The 23,832-nt window shown below is 30.5% G+C and overlaps 1 protein-coding gene across 1 annotated transcript; it reads right to left on the bottom strand.

The window, feature by feature from the left end:
• On the bottom strand, window positions 1-6,075 carry LOC139871934 (probable mitochondrial-processing peptidase subunit beta, mitochondrial). The gene is made up of 9 exons (XM_071859692.1): window positions 5,302-6,075; window positions 4,138-4,302; window positions 3,302-3,439; window positions 3,041-3,192; window positions 2,745-2,853; window positions 1,990-2,088; window positions 1,719-1,784; window positions 622-729; window positions 1-293 (listed from the first exon to the last, which is right to left on the bottom strand). The coding sequence occupies exons 1-9, from the start codon at window positions 5,956-5,958 to the stop codon at window positions 207-209; spliced, it is 1,581 nt and encodes a 526-aa protein (XP_071715793.1). The 5' UTR covers window positions 5,959-6,075; the 3' UTR covers window positions 1-206.
• Window positions 6,076-23,832: the final 17,757 nt, after the last annotated feature.

Raw genomic sequence — 23,832 nt, 5'->3', positions numbered from 1 at the left:
TAAAAATGAGAAACGCATTTTTTTGTGGTATAAATTGAAGTCAAAGTTGTACAGAGGCAATACAAAAAAACGCCTTGGCTTTATTCTCGCTTGGAAAGAAATCGAAGATTTTGTCTTACTGATAATGGACACTAGGAGACCAAACGTCTCATGCCCCGAAATGATGGTAAAAATGTAAGACAACATAATTAAAACAAAACCATGGTCTAGTAACGGAGCATGTACGTACGACGACGGAACCAATTGTAGTCCGGCAATAGCTTCACTGGCCCAGATGCTGCAATTGCAATGTCCTGCAATCGCCAAAATACACAAATCATTATTTAACATCAACAAAATCTGACTATGAATATAAAAGATTAATTTGCTAGGAAGTATTTCATAAGGGGAACATTCTTGTATCTGGTGATAGCAAATACAACGAGATCAAATACAATTTAGAGTTAAATATTATAATTAAATTATATTATATTATATATTATAATTATATCAATAGAGTATATAGATTTACTATTCACCAGCTTTTTTTATTTAAGATCAAAATAAAGAATTAACAGTGTGACTAATTAAGCTTTTGGTATATTCTCGATATATGTTAAAGAGTGCAGAATAAGGGATTACCTGGTCAAATATGAATCTATTGGCTACACGTTTAATAGTTGCAGCATCAATAGCATCAATTCTTGCAAATAACTCGGCAAATGGGATCCTACGTCCATATGTAATCATCTGAAACACACATCATTCATAAATACGTTGACGTATGTAAGGTTACAAGGATAGTATGTAATTGCAAGTGGACTTTATGTAGGGTTGAAGTGTTATACCATTTTAAATAAAAATAATAGTCAAAATCTTATACCATTTTAAATAAAAATAATGGTCAAAGTCTTGAATATAAAAAGTTATGTAAATACTGAGTTGTAATCCTTTGCATCCAACAATTTGCTTGAAATCCAAGGGACCAATCAGAAAGCGACATGTGGCGCGACAATCACATGTGATTTCAAAAAAAAATTTCTTTTTTTTCAAAATTCTTTTTTTAGAATTTAGCCCGATTTAGAGTTTAGGGTTTTGGGTTTAGGTTTAGTGTTTAGTCCCTAAACCGTTCGTGTTAAAAACTCAATCTAAACCCTAAAACTAAACCCTGATTCTAAACCCCAATTTCTAAACCCTAATTTCTAAACCCTAATTGCTAAACCCTAAACCATAATTTCTAAACCCCAATTTCTAAACCCTAATTTATAAACCCCAATTGCTAACCCCTAAACCCTGGATATAGGGTTTAGGGTTGGTTTAGAGTTTAGGGTTTAGAGTTAAGGGTTAAGGAAGTCAATCACATGTGATGGAGTAGTTTTGACTACATGTGAGAACAAGTAATTGTTGCGCTCTCATTGGTCCCTTGAATTTTAAGCAAATTGTTGGATTCATTTGAATATTCCACTGTAAATACTATGCATACTTAAAGAAAACAATGAAAAAGAGACCAAGTCAAATATAATATTTTGACAAATGATTATATATCTCAAACAAAGCATGAGCAATAACCCAATAAAGATATTAATGGTAAATTTAATTTACATTTTATGTACTTATAAAATAAAACAAGGCTGCGTATAGGAAATTAGTGATAGCAAAATAATGCATCAATTATGATCGAAGCTTAATGTTAATCTCTCTATAATATAAGAGCGCGTTATCAAGGATTCGAGGTGTACCTGTCGTCCAATGTCTTCAGCAGTAGGGCTAGATCCATCGATGTGGAGAAGCAACGACGATTTAAGCTGCAATCAGTTACAAATTGTTAGACGTAAACTAGCAATGCACGTCAAGCAACATACACATGATCAAGATTAGCTTATCATATAAAAGCTTCATGAATGTGGAACAAAAGCTTAATGAATTTATGAGAATTAGACAAGCAATATTGAAGACCTACACACGAAAATGCTAACAATATAACGTAAACACAAGAAACACCCAACTTACTTGATTTTGAGCACGAATGGCATCATCATCTGTGACATTGTAGCATAGTTTGCTCATCTCCTTCATTATTGCAAAAGCCAAATCATCCAAGCAATCGGGCTACAGATAAAGCAAATACATTAAGCTACCAATCAGTAACCAGAAGTTCAATCTTGAGGAGTCATAAGACACCGCTATTTAGCATCTCATTACATTAAATACAACTGATCTGTTTAAACTATAACAGACGACCAGTGGTTAAATTTCCATCATGCAATCGAGTTTGAACCAAACATTACCTATAATTTACATCAAAGTACGAGCATATATAGTGTACAATATAAATTTATATTAGATCTAACACGGATGTTTGATATATCTTATGTTTTAACCTTTACTTGTGGAAAATGTATTGTATTATAATAATAATTATTATTATTATAAATTTAAATTATATAATTATATTATATGATTTTTTTTACACAGCAACAGCACAAGAATATATAATCAGTCCACAGAGACAAAAACATATATGTGTATGTATATATACGTATATATATTATATATAGTCATGACACAAAGTATCATCCCTATGATAAAGATCTATAAACTACAGCAAGATAACAATACACATTCACCCATACATGATTGACATATTCCAGAACAAGCGGGAGCGCACACACACACACACACAAAGAAATGTCCATTGGCATTACGATAAGTAACTATGATTCTGTGATTAATATACGCCTTCACATATGTAGTAAAAAGGTCACCTTAGCAACAGCGTAGACGCCAAATAGTCCAGTATCTTTGTAATTGGTGTTAAAAGCCATCATGCTCTCAGCAAGTTCACTAATACTTACTAGCTGAGCCAGCTGTGACCTGTTCATATTTACCAAAGAATGAAAGGTTCAATAAGCCACCATAGAAATCACTAATGAGACCAAACTCAGAAACCAAAACAAAAAAAAAAAAACACAGTGTATTATTAATGCAAGAAGTGTTCTTTAGAATGAAAAAAAAAAAAAAAAAACGTCATCTACTTAAAAAAAAATTGAAGAAAACCAACCCCATATGTTTGCCAGCTCCTGCAGTTTTGTTCCATGATCCAAGCATAGATTGTATGACCATCAAAGCAATAGAATCTGGATCTGTCCATGATGCACCATTAAAAGCAACCGCAAATTGAGCAAGAGGCATATCATCATCCCTCATTCGAACCTGATTATTTCAAGGTTTCAGTAACATTGCAAATATATATATGGAAAAAAAAAACCCTAATTGTTAAGACGTCAAAGACTTAATCCGTCGAAAATAGTATTACACACACCTCTGATCCAGTGAATATTGCAGGCTCCTTTTCTACCAACTGTCTTGTAGTTATGGGATTAGCAGATAATTTCGTGAACATCTTCTTTACTTGCTCTACAAGGTCCTCATGCTTAACAGCTCCAGACGCTGAAATTACCTGTAACAGATAAATATAAAGAAACTTACTATGCTGCATCATACTATGTTGATAACTTAAAGATAGCAGAGGAAAATCATATTATTGAATTATATCACAATTATAAAACAATTATATTCATTTTATTTACACAACAAACAACAACAAAACCTAAATCCCACAAAAGTGGGGTATAGGGTAAGTAAAATGCAGACAATCTTTCCCCTATCCTAGAAGGCTAGAATAAAGAGAAGTCATTTCTCCACCCACAGTGAAAACACCCCAAGAGTAGACAAAGTGCTCCCTCTCAATCTTCTATGGATAGAGAGATTGCTTCTGAATGGACCTCTATCCAATAAGTAGGTTTAAAAAAAAGTGTGAGACGCCATGAAAATGGTAGAATCAAATTTCCATGGGTTTTAAACCTACTTGAAGTTCAATTTAGATTCTAAGCGACAGTCAAGTAGCCAATAAATCGACGCTTGTTGTTGACTCGATTATTTATTCATCTAAAAAGTTAATAGGGTAATTATACATTATTCAGAGTGTTTGTTTATTCAGAATGATTATCAAACAGGTTAGTGTCATTCAGAACCTTTGAATTATTCAGATTTTAAACCATTCAACGGTTAATGATTTAGTTTTATTAAACGCACCCTAAGAAAGCTTTCAACAAAGCAATGGTGTAAAAATAGAATACCAATATTCAAGTCGTATACCATTCTGTGAGCGGAATAGTGGGTTGAAATGTAATCTTGAATGTCCTTCTTTGTTATCTTCTTGATGTTTTCATCAGGCCCAAGAATTGTCCTACCGAGGGGGGTGTATTGAAAAGCCGTAGCATGCAAATGATCAAATATTACTTCCTCATTTTGTGCTCCCACCTGAAACCGACATTGTAAGAATAACAAATACGTCCATTAAGACTGCTCCTATGACAATTTATAAAATTCAAATATTGCACATCATAAAAACTAATAACCCTAAGCCTCAAAACGAAAATAAGATAAATAGACCAAGACTTAATTACGTAAATACTTAATAGTAATCAGCAGCCAAGCAAAAACTTATTTCTGAAAGTTAATAACATAGCACACCTGAGAATGAACTAGACAAATATAGTAAAGACTAAATCATTTACTCCTGAGAATGAAAGTTCATTTAAAATTCGACTTTCTATAACCATATATGCACACGTAGATATGCTAACTAAATTTCGCAAGGACTACAAACAACATAAAATTCAGTAGATATGGTTAAGAAGCTATGTAACATAGCAAGTTACCTTAAAGTGGGTTGTAAAGCCTTACACATAAAATTGAGGTAATGAATATAAAAGCCTATAACATTCCATTTTCCATTCATAGTCCCTTTAATAAATTTTTAACCAACAGTACCCTAAATTTGATCCCTATCTTTCGGTATGATGATTCTACTTGCACATTCCACTATTCTATGCATATTTTCAGATTAACAAACTAATAAATACAATCTTGATACCTTATCAATAGACAAAGTTCAAATTTTTATACTGATTAAAACTATAACTAACATAACCATGCAGGCTTGCTTGAGTGGCTACCGAGTTGCCCAATGAAGCACACCACCCGGGTTCAATTCCTCGCTTTGCCAAATTGTTCAAAAAGAGAGTGTGACTAGAGGGTGTGCATTATGCGCAATTCACCCGGTACCAGCTCTCGCACTCGGGGGCTTGATTACCCGAAGTTTTACCTTCTATGGGAAGCCAATGTGCTTGTTCATAGGAGGGTTTCTAGCTTACCCTAAAAAACTATAACGAACATCCTTAACAGGTACACACTCATCATTGTGTCAAAAATTAATGTATCTGCATAAAATCAATCAATATAAACATTCAAACAAACCTCTTCCATCTCGCGAAGAATCACACCGCGCTCGCGATTAATCAAGCCCTCATCGAAAGATGAATTCTGCAATATATCCGATAATATATCTAACGCCTTAGGCACATCACCACCCATTACTTTAGCATAATAAGTTGTTTGTTCCCTTGATGTATAAGCATTCAAATGGCCTCCCATGTTCTCAATCTCTTCCTCTAAACCCCTAACAGACCTTCTCTCAGTCCCTTTAAATATCATATGTTCCAAAAAATGGGCCACGCCATTATTCTCTTCAGTTTCAAATCTGGACCCAGCATCGATCCAAACACCAACGGTTGCCGTTTGTGAAGCTAGGTTAGATTCAGTTGCGACACGTAGGCCGTTAGGTAAAGTGGTGACACGTGTCTCAGGGTAGGTTAAAATTGATGTGTGATTGGTTAGGGTTGGATAAGGTGAGTTGTGTTTTAGGAAGATAGGGTTAGGGTTTTCGAGCTTTTTGAGCTTTGATTTGACCTGTTCGGATACACGATCGTAGATCATCTGGTTTGGAGGTGGTGGTGATGGTGTGGTGTCGGAGATGGATGATACGGCGGTGGCGGAGGAAGCGGATCTGGTGGTTGTGGTGGTGAGAGGACGGCGACATCGGCGGGAGAGCTTAAGGAGGTGGCGCATCGCCATGGTGTATTTGGGTGTGTGTTGTGATTCAGGAGGTGAATGAGATTGGGACGTTATTAGGGTTGGGGTGACATTATTATTAATACGGAGACTATTAATCTCTTTTTGTTTACAACCGGAAGTAGATGTACACTTTTCTGTTTGTTCAAAGTAGTTAGTTGGATTTTATTTTTACTCAACGTCCTCGGTTATAATAATTTCATTAAAATTAAAAATTTTTTTATCTATTTTCAACTTAAGACGTACATAGCTTTTTCTGCGCGACAAAATTTCATTCCTCATCAACTTTACATTGATTTTGACTCCATGTCCTTTTTCTTTTTTTTTTCATTCCTCGTCCCTAAATTATAAAAAGAGTACATCCCTCGTGCCACCGTCTACTTTCTGTCAAATTAATCTGTTACCTCTCATCACGTGCATATCATGTGGGGGTATTTTTGTCTTTATTATTATTGTTCTTTTATTTTATTTAATTAATTCTTTTAATCTACTACTACCACCATCTCTGAATCCATCCACCACCACCTCTAAATTCAACAATCACCACCACCAATGATTTGAAAAAATATATCCACCACCACCACCATCACCACCTCTCGTCGGAATCCAGAAACCATCACCACGGATCAAATCAAAAAACACTAATTTCTCACTTTTAAGATCTATAAATCGAACGAATAATCCACCACTGTTTTGGTTTCTAAATTGGTAATACATATAGAGCAGGGAGTGTGTAACAACACTGTTTAATTTGTTTCAAGAGATCTAACTTTTCAACAAAGAACTGCTCCATCTCGATTATGGAACGGAACAGATCGGATCTAAAGCCCATTTAAAAAAAATGGGGAATCGAGAACAAATCCAAAGATCAGTTGTTCCTTACAAATCGGTTTTGCTTTTGCTTTCTTCTTTCGTTCCTTATCAGCTCCTTACAAATCTGTACATATTTGCTTTCTTCTTTTGACCTTCAACAAATTTAATCACTTTTGACTGACCTTCAGATCCTTAATTTAATCATTTTTGTTCTGAGGTTTAACAAAGCTTTCTTCTTTCTCTGTCTCCGTACTTTTGCTTCAGCTGTAGGATTTGGCGGAGGAACAAGAGATAAAATAAAACTTTTGTTTATCTATTTTATAATTTGCTTATGAGCTGTGAACCAGATGTGGTTTTTAGTTAGAGTGTTCTTATAGTTGAAAGAACTATTTTTATGTTACATCTATTAATTAATGATTTTTTTTTATTCATTTTATTCTCTGTCTCCTTAATTTGATTTCTTGATTTTATAGAAGTATAAAATAAAAACTAGGGTTTTTAATTTGGGGATGATTAACAAGAGAGGATGAGGATGAGGATGAAAAGATAAGTTAAATAATAAAGAAAATAAATAAAATAAAAAGACTAAAGTACCCTTACATGCTTTGCACATGAAACGGCTGAAATAGACAGAAATTAGACGGAAAGACGAGAGATGTAGATTTTTGATACTTTAGGGGCGAGGAATGCACAAAAAAAAGAAAAAGAACAGGGAGTCAAAATCGATGTAAAGTTCAGGGACGAGGAATGAAATTTTGTCTTTTTGCGTTCAACATAAAAGCACAGACCCTCAATTGTAACTGATGATAGGGTCCATGTGGAAAGGAAAATTCGGCATGCCCTTTCACTAATTCGTAAGTGCCATAATTAATTTAATGCTACTCAATTAAAAATTCTATATCAACAAGATTAAAATACGAAAGACTTAATTGTTTGTTTAAAATAATTGAGATTTCCTAATTCCTATAAAGAATAACAGCCAAACACCCGGATGCCGTTTTGCTTATACAATGTTTCAGACTTTCCCCACTTAAATTGTCGTAATCTACTGTTCCTTGGACCTTCAAAAGTTACTGGGACACGTGTTTGATGGAAAGCTGATGGATATAAAAACTTGATACATACGGAGTATATGTTAAACATCCTTCTAGAGCACGATTCTATTCATACTCTCTTCTGGATTTATGCACAAATTGGGTGTCGATTGTTGATGTTCATCGTCAGTTCCATATGTTCCAGTGATTCAGGTTTTCAGGCAATACACTGCACATTTGTGCCAAAATTAGGGTTTCGTCATATCAATCAGGGTTTGAGGCAATCCAACTGAAATCGGCAACATAATATTGACCGTCAACTTAATTATAAATATTGAATATGCATGTTTTATTCTTCATACATAAAACATTATATGTTCTATATAATATGTTCTATATCAACATAATATGTTCTCATATATGTTGAACAAGTAATTCTGCCAGCACGCTACGCTGAGCCCAATTGCTATAGTTCAGAAAAAAAAATAGTGTGCAGCCTGGTTTCAAACTTGGGACCTACTGGCCACTAGACCCAACATCAAACCACGGAGGCAGGCTTCCATATTGGAATGTCATTACATTCCATTCGCAATTATCCACTTAAAAAAGCCGAAAATCATTTTAAGTGTAACTTTTCAAACTACCCCTCAATTTGGACTTAATTACGATTTTAGATAAATTAAACAGTGCCAATTTCATTTTTTCCAATTGAATATATTGATAATATGAATATTGACAGTCAAATTTAAATCTTTCATATTTTAATCTTGAATGAAAAATAAATTATTGTTTGAAATTATATATGAGACGACCCGTCCAAATCCACCTGGACGAATATAATAACATATGGTCCCATTGCGAGGTACAGACCTCTATATGATACGTTTTACAAACATTGCATTCTTTTAAAAGACAAACTCATTTCAAAATATAACCTTTTAATACAAATGATATATGATTCTCGTAATATGAATGACTAAGCTGTCATTGACTTAATAATAATCTTTTTGAACTCGATTGACTTGAATGCAACGTCTTTTGAAATATGCCATGAACGACTCCAAGTAACATCTTTAAAATGAGCAAATGCACAACGGAAGATTTCTTTAATACCTGAGAATAAACATGTTTTAAAAGTGTCAATCAAAAGGTTGGTGAGTTCATAAGTTTAATCATAAACAATAAAATTCAGTAATTTTGATAGACCACAAGATTTAAATACCGTACACCTATCTCGTGTACGAAACCATTTTTCATAAATGCTTGGCAGAGTAGGTCTGTATCCTTTTCTCCCCCGTAGGTTGCCTCGCGATTTTTAATAACCGTACACATATCTCGTGTACAAAATAACATACACATAACCAGTGTATAAAATCATTCTCTCTCTATATATAACCTTTGCTTGGTAATCGACCTTAACATTTAATGCGCTTAAATAATATCCCCAAAACAGAACCTCTCGTCTGTATAAATATATAAACCTCGAAGTACTAAACACCACGCCCACTAGCTCTACTGTCTAGTGAACATTATGGGTGGGCGTGTTAAACCCGGTAGCTATCTTTAGGATTCGCGTCAATTAGTGGCAATTATAACATCCAACTAATTTTTGGGTTACCAAGCTATAATAATCAGGGGGAAATATTCGATATAATAACCTACAGAACTTCTGTCTGTATAATAATTCATTAGAGGAATGTTTTGCTTGTGTCTATCACGTCAAACATTTATAAAAGCATTTCATGTATTCTCAGTCCCAAAAATATATATTGTAAAAGTATTGAAAAAGGGATCAAATGAACTCACGATACGATATTTTGTAGTAAAAATATGCATACGACGGAACTGAACAATGCAAGGTTGGCCTCGGATTCACGAACCTATATCATTTATATATATGTTAACACATATAATGGTAATCGAACAAATTTATATATATTTAGTTATGTATTAAGATTAATATTTATATATAATTTTATTAATACTTATAATATATTATAATGCTTATTTGATATATGATTTAATTAACGTTATATCAATATAAATAATATTATATTAGTTAAAACATAATATTATGTAATATTAGTATACATAAATATATTTTTTTATAAATATTTTCTGTTTGCAAAAATTAATAATTTGTAATAATACTGAGTTAAGGATAATAATAATAATAATGATAGTAATAATAGTAATAATAATAATAATAAAAATGTTACTTTTTAATAATGAAAATTTTAATAAAGAAAATGATAAGTTTTTAATGATAACAAAATAATAATTTTAGTAGGAATGATACTTTTAATAATAATAGTAGTTTTTAATAAAAAGATAAGTTTAATAATAATGATAATGAAAATAATAATTTTGATAATAATACTTAATACTTAATAATACTAATAATAATAGTAATAATAATTTAACTATAATCTTAATAATAATAATAATAATAATAATAATAATAATAATAATAATAATAATAATAATAATAATAATAATAATAATAATAATAATAATAATAATAATAATACATGATAATTAATACTTATATTAGTAATAATAATAATAATAATAATAATAATAATAATAATAATAATAATAATAATAATAATAATAATAATAATAATAATAATCTTTGGAAATGAAAACTACCTCCAAACAAGCTTTTCCCAAAAAAAATGCCTCACACAAGACTCGAACCCAGGACCTCCCGCTAACACCCATAACCACTCCTCCATTTCTGTTTATCTGTTTAATACATACCCATCATTTATTAATCCCGTATTGTTTCTGTTTCTACTTCTTCTATACATTAATCGATTGGAATTTTCACAGAACACCATTTATCATCGTAATCGGTTTTTCTCAGCTTAATACATCTCCTTCATGATCATCTTCATCATTAATAATATCGTTATCATAATCATAATCATTCTCATTACTCGATCATAATTATAATCATGATTTATCATCTTATCGACCCTTCATCATATCTATATCATCATCTTAATCTATCACATCATCTTCGATTATTACAGAACTAGGAACAAACGACTTGTAGCAATAAAATAGAAATAGAAAACGAGGGTGTCTGGTTTGGTTATGAGTCGACTCAGAAACAGGGACGGGCTATATGCCAGCCCAACCACAAGCCCAATTTGCAACTGAATCATGTAGCCCAACAATAAAAGGAACATGGTGACCCAAAATTACATCGGCCCAATACCACTCCATTTGTTGTTGGACTAATACCGATGGGTTTAACATATGGTGCAGGCGGAATTTTTTTTAACAGCAACAATAATACACCATAATCAAATCAAGTGGGGTTCTCTTAATTATAATGTGTCGGCCAAAAGAAGGAAAGAACGAAAAATAAAGGGACACGCCATAGTGGTATCATTCATCCACTTTAATATCTATCACTTTATAAATGAACATATATTGTATGCTTTCAAGTGGTTGTTTGGTTCGGACGTCTATTTAAACTAGAAAGCAGAACGCATAACTCAAAACAATAGCAGCAAAAATAAAATAGTTGCAGAGTGTTCGGTGATGGTGTTTAATAAAGGTGGCTGTGGGTGACGGGTATGGAGGTTTGGTGGTTCAACGCATAGAAACAGAAAAACAAAAGTGCTTTCATGATTGTAGGGTGGTGAACATGGTGGTTTGTGGTGGCTACGACGCGAAGAAGGATGTGGTGTTTAAGTGGTGTCATGATGGTTCATGAGTTTGATTCTCGGCTAACAATAGAAGCAAAAGTGAAGTGATGTTTCATTGTGGTGATCGAAGCTTGAGCAGGGAAACAAACGAAGTTAGTGGTGGTGATCTTGGTTCGAACAAACAGCATATAAAATGACAGTTTTCGTAACATGAAGATGTGTTATTGGGTGAGTTTAATCGTCCATAAATAGAATTGGGTGCAGGTTCTAATGGCTGTAAACGAAAGTAGTATCCATAAGAATAAAGAAGGTGGTAGATTGTTTTATAGCAGTGAAGGGTTCGACAGATATATTCGATCCAGGGAGGAACAAACAAAAAAATATATAAATCAGAAAGTGAAGTGTAACATATTCGTACGATATATACAGCACAAGATTCGATTACAGTTTGTTTCGTAGCTTTGATTGGGTTGACAGAAGAATCAATCGAGTACAGATAAAAAAAATTATATATATATGTCACACCCCCAAATAGGGCATGGGGTATTTGTGACTAATTATATCAAATCACAGTTGTATAAACGAGAACGACTCTATATGAGACGTTTTATTGAGTTTTGCAGCGGAAGATAAATAGATTACATTGTATTTAGAGAATTAAATGTCTTTAATTGATATGATATGTAATGAAGACTCCAAGCATAACAAGCAATCATCATCAAAGCAGCAGATATACAGCGGAAGCAATATTTAAGTACCTGAGAATAAACATGCTTAAAAAGTCAACACGAGGTTGAGTGAGTTCATAGGTTTGTCATAAATAATGATTTCAGTAATAGATATATACCACAAGATTTTTATTTATAAAAGTAGATCTCGCAGGGATCTAAAAGTAGTGCCAAGTTTGTGATATTTAGACTAAACAGTTTCAAAGTTTGCCCCGTGACAAGTTGTACTGTCCTTGTCGGTTTGAATCATTATTAAGTAATACAATGACTTGGTCAAATGTATCGGGGACGTTACTCCCGATAGGCCTACCCCCAATAATTAAGAATGCATTATGTAAAAGCAATTAAAAATATCACAGTGGGGACTTGCAGGACATAGCCAGATATAGCACAGTTTAATAGTTGGTACTTGTGTCTAACGTATAAAATAGTTATAAAAGTTGCGCATGTATTCTCTGCCCAAAAATATATAAAAAGGGAGCTATGAAAACTCACGATACGATACGATACGATAGTTTGTAGTAAATATGCATAGGATGACACTAAATAAGTACATAGTTGTCCTCGGATTCACGAACCTATATCAAGTATATATATTAACACATATACTCGTAATCGAATAAGTTTATATATTATAACTTATTTTATATATCATATATATTTGATTGGTGTATATATATTTAAAATGATTAATATTTATATAGTTATATTAATTCATATTTGGTTTAGTATTATATTAAAAATACCTAGTTTGTTATATACGAATATTTATATAAAAATGTTAATATGTTTGATATATAATTATATGAAATATAATTGTAGTATACGAAATAAGTGTATTCGATGTACAAAATATTTATTAGTAAAAATGATAGTTTCGATAATAATGATTTACTAATAATTATAATAATAATGGTAATAATAGTAATTTTAATACAAATGATAGTTTTACTAATAATTAAAAAAGTAAAAATGATAGTTTTAGCAAAAATGATATTTTTAATAATAATGGTAAGTTTAATAATAATTATAGTTTAAATAGATATTTTAATGATCATGTTAATATTAATAATAATAGTAATACTTATTATTAATAATAATAACTATAATAATAACAATAATAACCTTAAATAATAATACTAGTAATAATAGCAATAATAATAGTAGTAATAATAATAATAATAATAATAATAATAATAATAATAATAATAATAATAATAATAATAATAATAATAATAATACTAATAAGAATAAGAATATTAATAATAAATGAGAACTACCTTTATAAGCCTTTTCTAAAAAAAATGCCCAAGACGGAACTCGAACCCGTGACCTCTCGAATACTCAAACACCCTCAAACCATCCATCCAATTCCGTTTTTCTGTAATTAATCGCACCCCAAATTTATTTAACTTATTACTTCAGTGTTCTATATCTTCATCTTCTTCAATTGATAACTAGTCGACTAATCACCCATTTAATCTTACTAACAATTGCTAAATCGAAATTAGCATTCAACGACTAACATAGAAAATTTTTTATGTAATTAAATTGATTAACAAAAAAAAAGAAAAAAGAAAAAGGGCTACTGTGCAGCGACGGTTTGAAAAAAAAATAATGAATTTGATTTGGAGAACGTTTTGGAAAAATGTTACAACACGAAGTAAGTTTTAAATCACTCCTAAAATCTATTGGAAATGTCAATTTAACTGAAATCATAAAAGAGAACATGAATTTTATCAAGAACGATGAGTTGACTTTTAAAAACTAAAACTTTGACTCGACAATTGGTACTCGATATTTCGAATTGGGTTTTGAAAATTTGCAGGTAGTTTAACTAAAAATTTCCTAACAACACTGCATTATTACATTTTCAAAATTCATTTGAAATTGAATTATGGTTAAAAAGCTTGAAGAACAGAGGTGTCGAATGGAGAAAAAAAAATGTGAATTGCTGTAGCTAATTTAATGAATTGTTTGTGATGCTTATAATGGAGCTAGTGATAATGATATGATCGATAAATTACAAAATCAAAACCAGTAGATAATAAAAAATTGGATCACGATCCATTAGAATAAATAAAAAAAATATAGCAGCTAAATAAATAAGAAAAAAATGGATCGTGGGAAAAAATATAAAAAAATAAAAAGCAGATTTTATTTATATATATATATCTGAGATGTACAATGTTTTTGACTTTTATTATTATTTTTAATTTTAATAATAATAGATATATTAATAATAATAATAATAATAATAATAATAATACTATTAATAATAATAATACTTTTAATATTATTAAGAGTAACACAAATACTAATAATAATAATTATTATATTAATAATAACAATAATAATAGATAAAGATAATAATAATAATTTTTGAAAATAATGATAATAATATTAATATGACAATATTACTAATAATACAATGATAATTTTACTTATAATTAATAATAATGATAATAATCATTATAACATGTTAATAATACTAATAATATCATTAATAATAAATATTATTTTTATAGTAATACTTATTTTAATAATGATAATGAATAAATAATATTAATGTTAATAATAGCAATCATAATTTTATGACTAATTATAATATTGATGATAACAATAATACTGATAATAACGATATTAATCATTGATATATTATTTAAAAAGATATTAATAATAATGATATTAATATAACAAATTAATGCATAATTATTTATAAATAATTATTCGTGAATCGTCGGAATTTGTCGAGGTTAAATGAAATCACATAAGAATTTGGTTTAAATTTAGTCGAAATTTTCCGGGTTATCACAGTACCTACCCGTTAAAAGAAATTTTGTCCCGAAATTTTAGTTGTTGCCATCAGTCGGTGTTGTTTATAAACAGGTGAGGATATTTTCGTTTTATTTGATTTTCACGTTCCCAGGTATACTCGGGGCCTTGCATGAATTTCAATAGATAGAATATTATTTTGTTTCGAGCGTTTTTAAATCTTACGATTCATAAATTCTACGAAGTGCATTTTATTATTAATGCGGAGGTTATCTAAAGGATTTAACAAGAGAGCCATTGATTAGGTTTTCTCAGAAAGAAATAATGACGTTATACAAGCATTTCAATACACATGAAATGTGTTATGAACAGTATTGAGCTCATTTAAAACCTTGAGTGTTTATGCCACAATATTAGGGCGGACAAAACAGAGAGGAGTTTGTGAAAATCACAGTCATGAAATTTGATAGAGATTTATTTACAACAAGAATATTTAATGATGAATATGAGTTGAAAAATAGAGTTTTATCACCTTTGAATAGTATGGATAAAATAATTAGATTATAGGAAGAGTATAAACGAAGCTATCGTAAAAGACTGAAATGAGGAAATTAAATGTTCGCCTTAATTTTTGACGTAGTCACGACTGATTTCCAGAATTCAAGGGATTTAAAGAAATCTTCGTAATCTATAAGATTTGATTCTCCAGTAATTAAGGAAATTAGGATTTTCTTTGATTAAATGCGGTGAATTTCCTCAGTTTCCATGTTGGAATTTCGCTATAAATTAGCTTCTTCCGTTTTATTATCTTCACCACTTCTATACTTTCTTCCTCAATTCATACTTCCAAAAGATTTGTCAATATGCTTCATCCAGTTCTACTTCTTGATATAGTCCTGACTTTTATATCTATCGTGCTTCTTTTTCATCTGTCGCCGGAAGAGTCAGTTTACTTCTACTATTACCTTGAGGTTATAGTGTTTTTAATTCTCTCGTGTCTTTATGTTGCTATACGTATTGATATACACGGTTTGTAATTTCTGTGTCGTTATCGGGCTTTATATTTTCCCTTATATGTCGAAGCTTCATGCTTTTGTAAAGCAAGTAATGGTCCAGAATTCGTAGGTATGAAGTTTCAAATGAACCTAATGTTCTAAGCAGGAAAGAACGTAATATCATGATTTGATTTGTTAAATTACTAGAATTACTGAGAATAGAACTATCAAGAATATATGTTCTCGATATGTTCAGAGGTTAAGTAGAATGTATGTGACGACCTCCAGATAGGGTCTGGAAGAAAACTTCACTAATATCAAAGAAACCAACATATTATAATACGAGAAAAATTCTATATGATAAAAACAAACTTTTATTGAGTATGCAGCGGAATATAGAATGTCGTTACAAGAATTTAAATTACAATGATGTAAATGTTTCAAATACAAGAATAATAAATGCGATAGTTCTTGAGATCCTATGTCCAAGTAGCATCACATAAGTAGTAAGCTTGATCAATCAGCACCTGAGACAAACATGCTAAAGTGTCAACTAAAAAGGTTGAGTGAAATCATAGGTTTAACAAAAGTAGTTATCGTTGTTTTTAGACCACAAGATTTTGTTTTCAAAGGTAGATCACACAGATCTTTAGTTGTCAAAGAAGATCACAAAGATCTTAAAAGTTGATCTCGCAAGGATCAAAAAGTTATGCCAGTTCGTAATATTTAGATTAAACGTTCAAGTTTGCCCCAATGACAAGTTGTTCTGTCCTTGTCGGTTTAATTTTATTATCAAGTAATACAAAGACTTAGTCAAATGTATCAGGGACGTTACTCCCGATAGGCCTACCCCCAATAATTAAGAATGCATTTAACGAGCAATTAAAAATATCACTGTAGGGACTTAGTTGGACATAGCCAGGTATAGCATAGTTTAACAGTTGGTACTTGTGTCTAAATTGTAAATAGTAAAAGTAGCATGTGTCTTACCCCAGTAAAGTTAAAATAAATTGCGCAATAGTAAGTGGGGCTATAAGTTCACCTTAGTAAGTAGGAGAAGAGTTGTTATTCCTCGGAATAGAAGAGTTGGATGAATGTGAGCAGAAAGTCAACCTAATGACATTTAAGAGTAGTTAAATGTTTGCCTAAGTTTAAGTTTAAGTATGCAAGTGTTTAAGTGTAGTTCATTTTACTAAGTTCCCATTCTTAGCAAGTTTCCATTTTTAGTAAGTTTCCATTTTTAGTAAATTAGTAAATTTTCATTTTTAGTAAGTTAGTGTTGAACACTAGTGAGTTGTCCTTAATAAGTCTACCACTTATTTAGTGTGAAAGTAACTAAGTGTTATTCACTTAGTGATTGTATGATTACTATAGTCGGGTTTGATATTGTGCACCATACCCAAACATCTATGCCACCGCTGAGTCACTAGAATGATCAATTGTTACCGGTTGGCCCAGGATTTCTTGACCAAAATCTAAGTTTGGCATTCGTAATCCACAAGCGTCCCATAGTGGTACCAAGGATCACCCTAGACCTTAAGTAGCGTTGACGTTCGAGTAGTCCTCACGTTTTCGTGTACGTTAAAATCTTATAATAATAGTGTTATAATATGAGTAGTACCCTATAAGTGTTGGTAGTAGTATAGGTGTGTAAGTAGTAGTATATAGTATAGTATAAGTAGTATTAAGTAAATGATTAGTAGTATTAGGGTTTATTAGTTAAGTAGTATTAGGGTTAAGTAGTAAGTAGTAGTATTAATTAATTAGGTTTAATTAATTAAAGTAGTATTAATGATTAGGGTTTAGTAAAGTAATAATTAGGTAATGATTATTAGGGTTATATAATAAATGTTTAGGGTTTAGGTAGTATTAGGGTTTTAATAAATTAGGGTTAAGTTGTATTAGGGTTTTATTTTATTTAATATTTATATATATATGTAATATATATGTGTCGTGTATATATATATATATATATATATATATATATATATATATATATATATATATATATATATATATGTATATATATATAGTTTTTATTTTTGTAATATATATGTGTCTTGTATATATATATATATATATATATATATATATATATATATATATATATATATATATATATATGTGTGTGTGTATATATATATGTATGTATATATATATATGTATGTATATATATATATATATATATATATATCTATATAGTTTTTATTTTTTTTATAAACAACCGTATGTATGTATATATATATAGAAATATTTTTTTTGTATATATGTATATATATATCGCATATGTATATATATATGGGTGTATATATTTTGTTTCCCCTTTTTAAACACTAACAAATCTTTTGATAAATCTTTTAGGGTCTAAAGATCAAACAAAATCTTTTTTTTCGTGTATGTATATGCATATATGTATATATATATATATTTTTACATGAACAATATGATTATGATTATGAATAAGATCAAGAACATGAATATGATTATGAACATAAACATGGATTGAAAGTAAGATTTAAAAGTTTTAGATTTAGGGTTTTTACCTTGTTGTTGATTAACAAGAAAAGATGAAGATGACCTGAAGATGAAGATCAAATCAACCCGAATAACAAGAACACCTTGAAGATCTTGATGAACACGAAGAACGCAATGAAGATTGCTTGAAGATAACTTGAAGATCACTTGAAGATGGTGGTGGTGTTGGTGTGTTTCTTGGCCGAAAATCCCAAGAGAGATAAGAGGGAGAGAGTTTATGATTTTTGAGAGAAGATTATGAGAATGATTTGGTACATGAAAAGCATTAGCCTAGGCCTCTATTTATAGGTGAGGTTAGAAAATTATAGAATTAGGGTTTAGGTTAAGAGAACTTAGGGAACAAGTTAGGGTTTACATGGGAGGTAATGGTGGCCGATTTTGGGAGATAATGGTGGCCGATTTTGGGAGGGTAAAAGGGTAATTTTATCCCTTAAAATTTCGGCTAGGGTTTCATGGGTGAGTTTGGAACTTTTTCATTTTAGTCCTTGTACTTTGGTTTAGCTTAAAATGGCTCTTTAATTGTTTAAGTTTAAATGTTTAAAGGCTACAAGTTTAGAGTTTTACATTTTGTTCACAAAAGTTTAATTAGCTTTTTATTTCCATCTTTTATTAACTTGTCAATTATTACACAAAGTTAATTAATATGTTTTATTATTCTTAACAATTATTGATTAAAGTTTTAATTATATTGTTTGGGCATTTAATATAGAAAAAATATAGAATGGAAAAATGAGGGTCGTTATAGTACCTCCCCGTTATTAGAAACTTCGTCCCGAAGTTTTAGGTAGATCTCTCGTTTGCCTCAGCAGTTGAGAAGAGATGGGGGTGTTTTCGTATCACAAACAGGGACGTCTGGTTTGGTTATGAGTCGACTCAGAAACAGGGACGGGCTATATGCCAGCCCAACCACAAGCCCAATTTGCAACTGAATCATGTAGCCCAACAATAAAAGGAACATGGAGACCCAAAATTACATCCGCCCAATACCACTCCATTTGTTGTTGGCCTAATACCGATGGGTTTAACATATGGTGCAGGCGGAATTTGTTTTTAACAGCAACAATAATACACCATAATCAAATCAAGTGGGGTTCTCTTAATTATAATGTGTCGGCCAAAAGAAGGAAAGAACAAAAAATAAAGGGACACGCCATAGTGGTATCATTCATCCACTTTAATATCTATCACTTTATAAACGAACATATATTGTATGCTTGCAAGTGGTTGTTTGGTTCGAACGTCTATTTAAACTAGAAAGCAGAACGCATAACTCAAAACAATAGCAACAAAAAGAAAATAGTTGTAGAGTGTTCGGTGACGGTGTTTAATAAAGGTGGCTGTGGGTGACGGGTATGGAGGTTTGGTGGTTCAACACATAGAAACAGAAAAACAAAAGTGGTTTCATGATTGTAGGGTGGTGAACATGGTGGTTTGTGGTGGCTACGACACGAAGAAGGATGTGGTGTTTAAGTGGTGTCGTGATGGTTCATGAGATTGATTCTCGGCTAACAATAGAAGCAAAAGTGAAGTGTTGTTTCATTGTGGTGATCGAGGTTTGAGCAGGGAAACAAACGAAGTTAGTGGTGGTGATCTTAATCTATATCTATATCATCATCTTAACCTATCACATCATCTTCGATTATTACAGAACTCTGAAAAACGACTTGTAGCAATAAAATAGAAATAGAAAATGAGGGTGTCTGGTTTAGTTATAAGTTGACTCAGAAACAGGGACGGGCTATATGCCAGCCCAACCACAAGCCCAATTTGCAATTGAATCATGTAGCCCAACAATAAAAGGAACATGGTGACCCAAAATTACATCGGCCCAATACCACTCCATTTGTTGTTGGCCTAATACCGATGGGTTTAACATATGGTACAGGCGAATTTTTTTTTAACAGCAACAATAATACACCATAATAAAATCAAGTGGGGTTCTCTTAATTATAATGTGTCGGCCAAAAGAAGGAAAGAACAAAAAATAAAGGGACACGCCATAGTGGTATCATTCATCCACTTTAATATCTATCACTTTATAAACGAACATATATTGTATGCTTACAAGTGGTTGTTTGGTTCGGACGTCTATTTAAACTAGAAAGCAGAACGCATAACTCAAAACAATAGCAGCAAAAAGAAAATAGTTGTAGAGTGTTCGGTGATGGTGTTTAATAAAGGTGGCTGTGGGTGACGGGTATGGAGGTTTGGTGGTTCAACGCATAGAAACAGAAAAACAAAAGTGGTTTCATGATTGTAGGGTGGTGAACTTGGTGGTTTGTGGTGGCTACGACGCGAAGAAGGATGTGGTGTTTAAGTGGTGTCTTGATGGTTCATGAGATTGATTCTCGGCTAACAATAGAAGCAAAAGTGAAGTGATGTTTCATTGTGGTGATCGAGGCTTGAGCAGGGAAACAAACGAAGTTAGTGGTGGTGATCTTGGTTTGAACAAACAGCAAATAAAATGACGGTTTTCGTATAACATGAAGATGTGTTATTGGGTGAGTTTAATCGGTCCATAAATAGAATTGGGTGCGGGTTCTAATGGCTGTAAACGAAAGTAGTATCCATAAGAATAAAGAAGGTGATAGATTTTTTATAGCAGTGAAGGGTTCTACAGATATATTCGATCCCGGGAGGAACAAACAAAAAAATATATAAATCAGAAAGTGAAGTGTAACATATTCGTACGATATATACAGCACAAGATTCGATTATAGTTTGTTTCGCAGCTTTGATTGGGTCGAAAGAAGAATCAATCGGGTACAGATAAAAAAAATTATATATATACAAGTTGAATAAATTTGATTGTTTGATATCGATATGTAACAAAATTTTGTTTTGTATCTGCGAATGGAGATCGATATGAATCAGATATAGTACAAATCATGAGCAGAAGATGAAGAAATTTTGTAAAAGTCGATTGTGATAGGAAACAGAATACATAAGTATGTATTTATCTATGTATATAGCTGTATTTATATATATATATATATATATATATATATATATATATATATATATATATATATATATATATATATATATTTATATATAACTGTATTTTTATATGTATATGTATTTATATATATTTGTAGTTATATATCTATTTATATAATTTAAATTTTACTAACATTGATAATTATCAATGTATTAATGATAATAATATTATTAACATTTATAATAATAAGAATACTAATATTAATAACAATAATAATAGAATTAATAATATTTTTAATATAAAAATGGTAATAATAGTAATATCATTACTTATAATACTAAATATAATAAATTATATATTTCAAATAAAAATACAAATAATAATTTTTAATAATACTGATATTAATATTAATAATAATACTAATTAAAATAATTCTAATATTATTAATGATAATAATAATATTAGTAATAACAATACTATAACAATTTATATATATCAAATTATATATATATATATATATATATATATATATATATATATATATATATATATATATATATATAAATAATAATATTAATAATACAAATATTAATATTAATACTAACAATAATAATAATGAAAGTAATGATATTAATATAACAATTATACTCAAACTTGTAATTAAATTTAATATAACACAATTTATTAATTATATCATATTTACTAATTATAATATATTGAATCTTTAATATTTAATAATTACAATATATATAATATTACTTATGTATAGACTTCATATATAGACTTCATATATATATATATATATATATATATATATATATATATATATATATATATATATATATATATATACACACACACACACAGACACACACACAATTGTTCGTGAATCGTCGGGAATAGTTACAGGATAATTTAAAATATGATAATAGTTTAAAAATTTTGAGACTCAACATTACAGATTTTGCTTATCGTGTCAAAAATATTAAATCGTATCGAGAGTTTGATTCAAAATTAGTCAAAATTTTTCGGGTCGTCACAATATATCAACTAGTTATACTACCAATTATTACGATTTACAATTCGGTTTCAAAATGAAGGTAGTTATTTTATATAACTCTCATAAAAAAATCATAACACAATTTCAGTTACTGAATATGAATATTGACAGTCAAATTTAAATCTTTTGTATTTTAATCTTGTACTAGCTTAAGACTCGCGGAATCACGAGTTTTTGCAATAAATTTTTCAAGTAACAAATCGTTTGAATGTAGTTAAACATCAGACAGTAATAGTTTAAAACTAATTATGACTCTGACGACTTTCCCACAAATCATTCAATGTAACAAATCGTTTGAAATAGTCATGAAGTTTTATTACTGAAACAACTTGCTATTTTTTCTTCAATATCGTTCGCATATCCGTTAAACTTCTTTGACGCAATTAATCAACCTACTTAAGAAAGATAATAGAAGTTACAATTGAGTGTTTAATTGGTATGTACATTCTTATTTATATAAAGTATTTTAATTGGTTTACCTGTTCCATTAAGTCAATAAAAATTGTAAATTTGTCTGCAGTAGTTGACATGTGACTTGCAAAGTTTGTCATAGCACACTCATCACCTTTATTGACAAAATTTTGTCCAGATAAAGAAGTAGATATAGTTTTCTTCAGAGTGTCTAATTGTTGAGTAGTATGACTTTCTTCCATCATTAAAATAGCTTTGAAATCAAGGAATTTGTTGGTTTGATCACTGAACAGCTCGACATGGTTCATTATTAGCTGAAATTATAAATAAATAAAGTTTTGACTTTATATTAGTTAATTTAATATATTATTAACATAAAAACAAATATTTAAATATCATTACCTCAAGAACATTAGATGGACGAAAACCACCTATCCACATTATAAAACGTGTTGTTGGAGGCATCCAACAACCATAAATAATACTGGAAATGTTTATTTTTGCAGCAGATTGCTTCATTTTAAATAGTTCATTATAATGTGAAAAAATAGCATCGATAATTGGCATGACAGTAGAGACATTGAACGTTGTAATAATCTCTTTACACACATTAAATATAAGATGTTGATGTTCTTCGAACCAATCACAATAAACTTACCCGAGGGTACCCAATCAGTAATGGACGGGTAAAATCATAAAATCGGGTACGGGTAAAAAAAATTATACCCGTCAACGGGTCGCGGGCGGATCGTGGGTACATACTTCCCATTGCGGGTAAAACCTGATCCGCTAATTGATGACAATTTTTTTTATTTATTTGCGAGTTTATACATACGATTATTGTAAGACCCAAATATTTATTGTACATAATGTATTTATGGTGTACGATGCGTGTATGAAGTGTACGTGTTGCTTACTCGAAC

This window comes from Rutidosis leptorrhynchoides, chromosome 10, assembly GCF_046630445.1.
Source record: "Rutidosis leptorrhynchoides isolate AG116_Rl617_1_P2 chromosome 10, CSIRO_AGI_Rlap_v1, whole genome shotgun sequence".
Lineage (NCBI taxonomy): Eukaryota > Viridiplantae > Streptophyta > Magnoliopsida > Asterales > Asteraceae > Rutidosis > Rutidosis leptorrhynchoides.
Note: the sequence above shows the minus strand (reverse complement) of the source record. Positions and strands in the feature narration are given on the sequence as shown.

Excerpts from the sequence above, each read along its gene's own strand:
- LOC139871934 (XM_071859692.1), bottom strand. The coding sequence starts at position 5,958 with ATGGCGATGCGCCACCTCCTTAAGCTCTCCCGCCGATGTCGCCGTCCT. Across the intron at positions 4,303-5,301 it reads TTCTTCGCGAGATGGAAGAG|GTGGGAGCACAAAATGAGGA; the intron begins GTTTGTTTGAAT and ends TGTCGGTTTCAG. Across the intron at positions 2,089-2,744 it reads GCGTCTACGCTGTTGCTAAG|CCCGATTGCTTGGATGATTT; the intron begins GTGACCTTTTTA and ends CTTTATCTGTAG.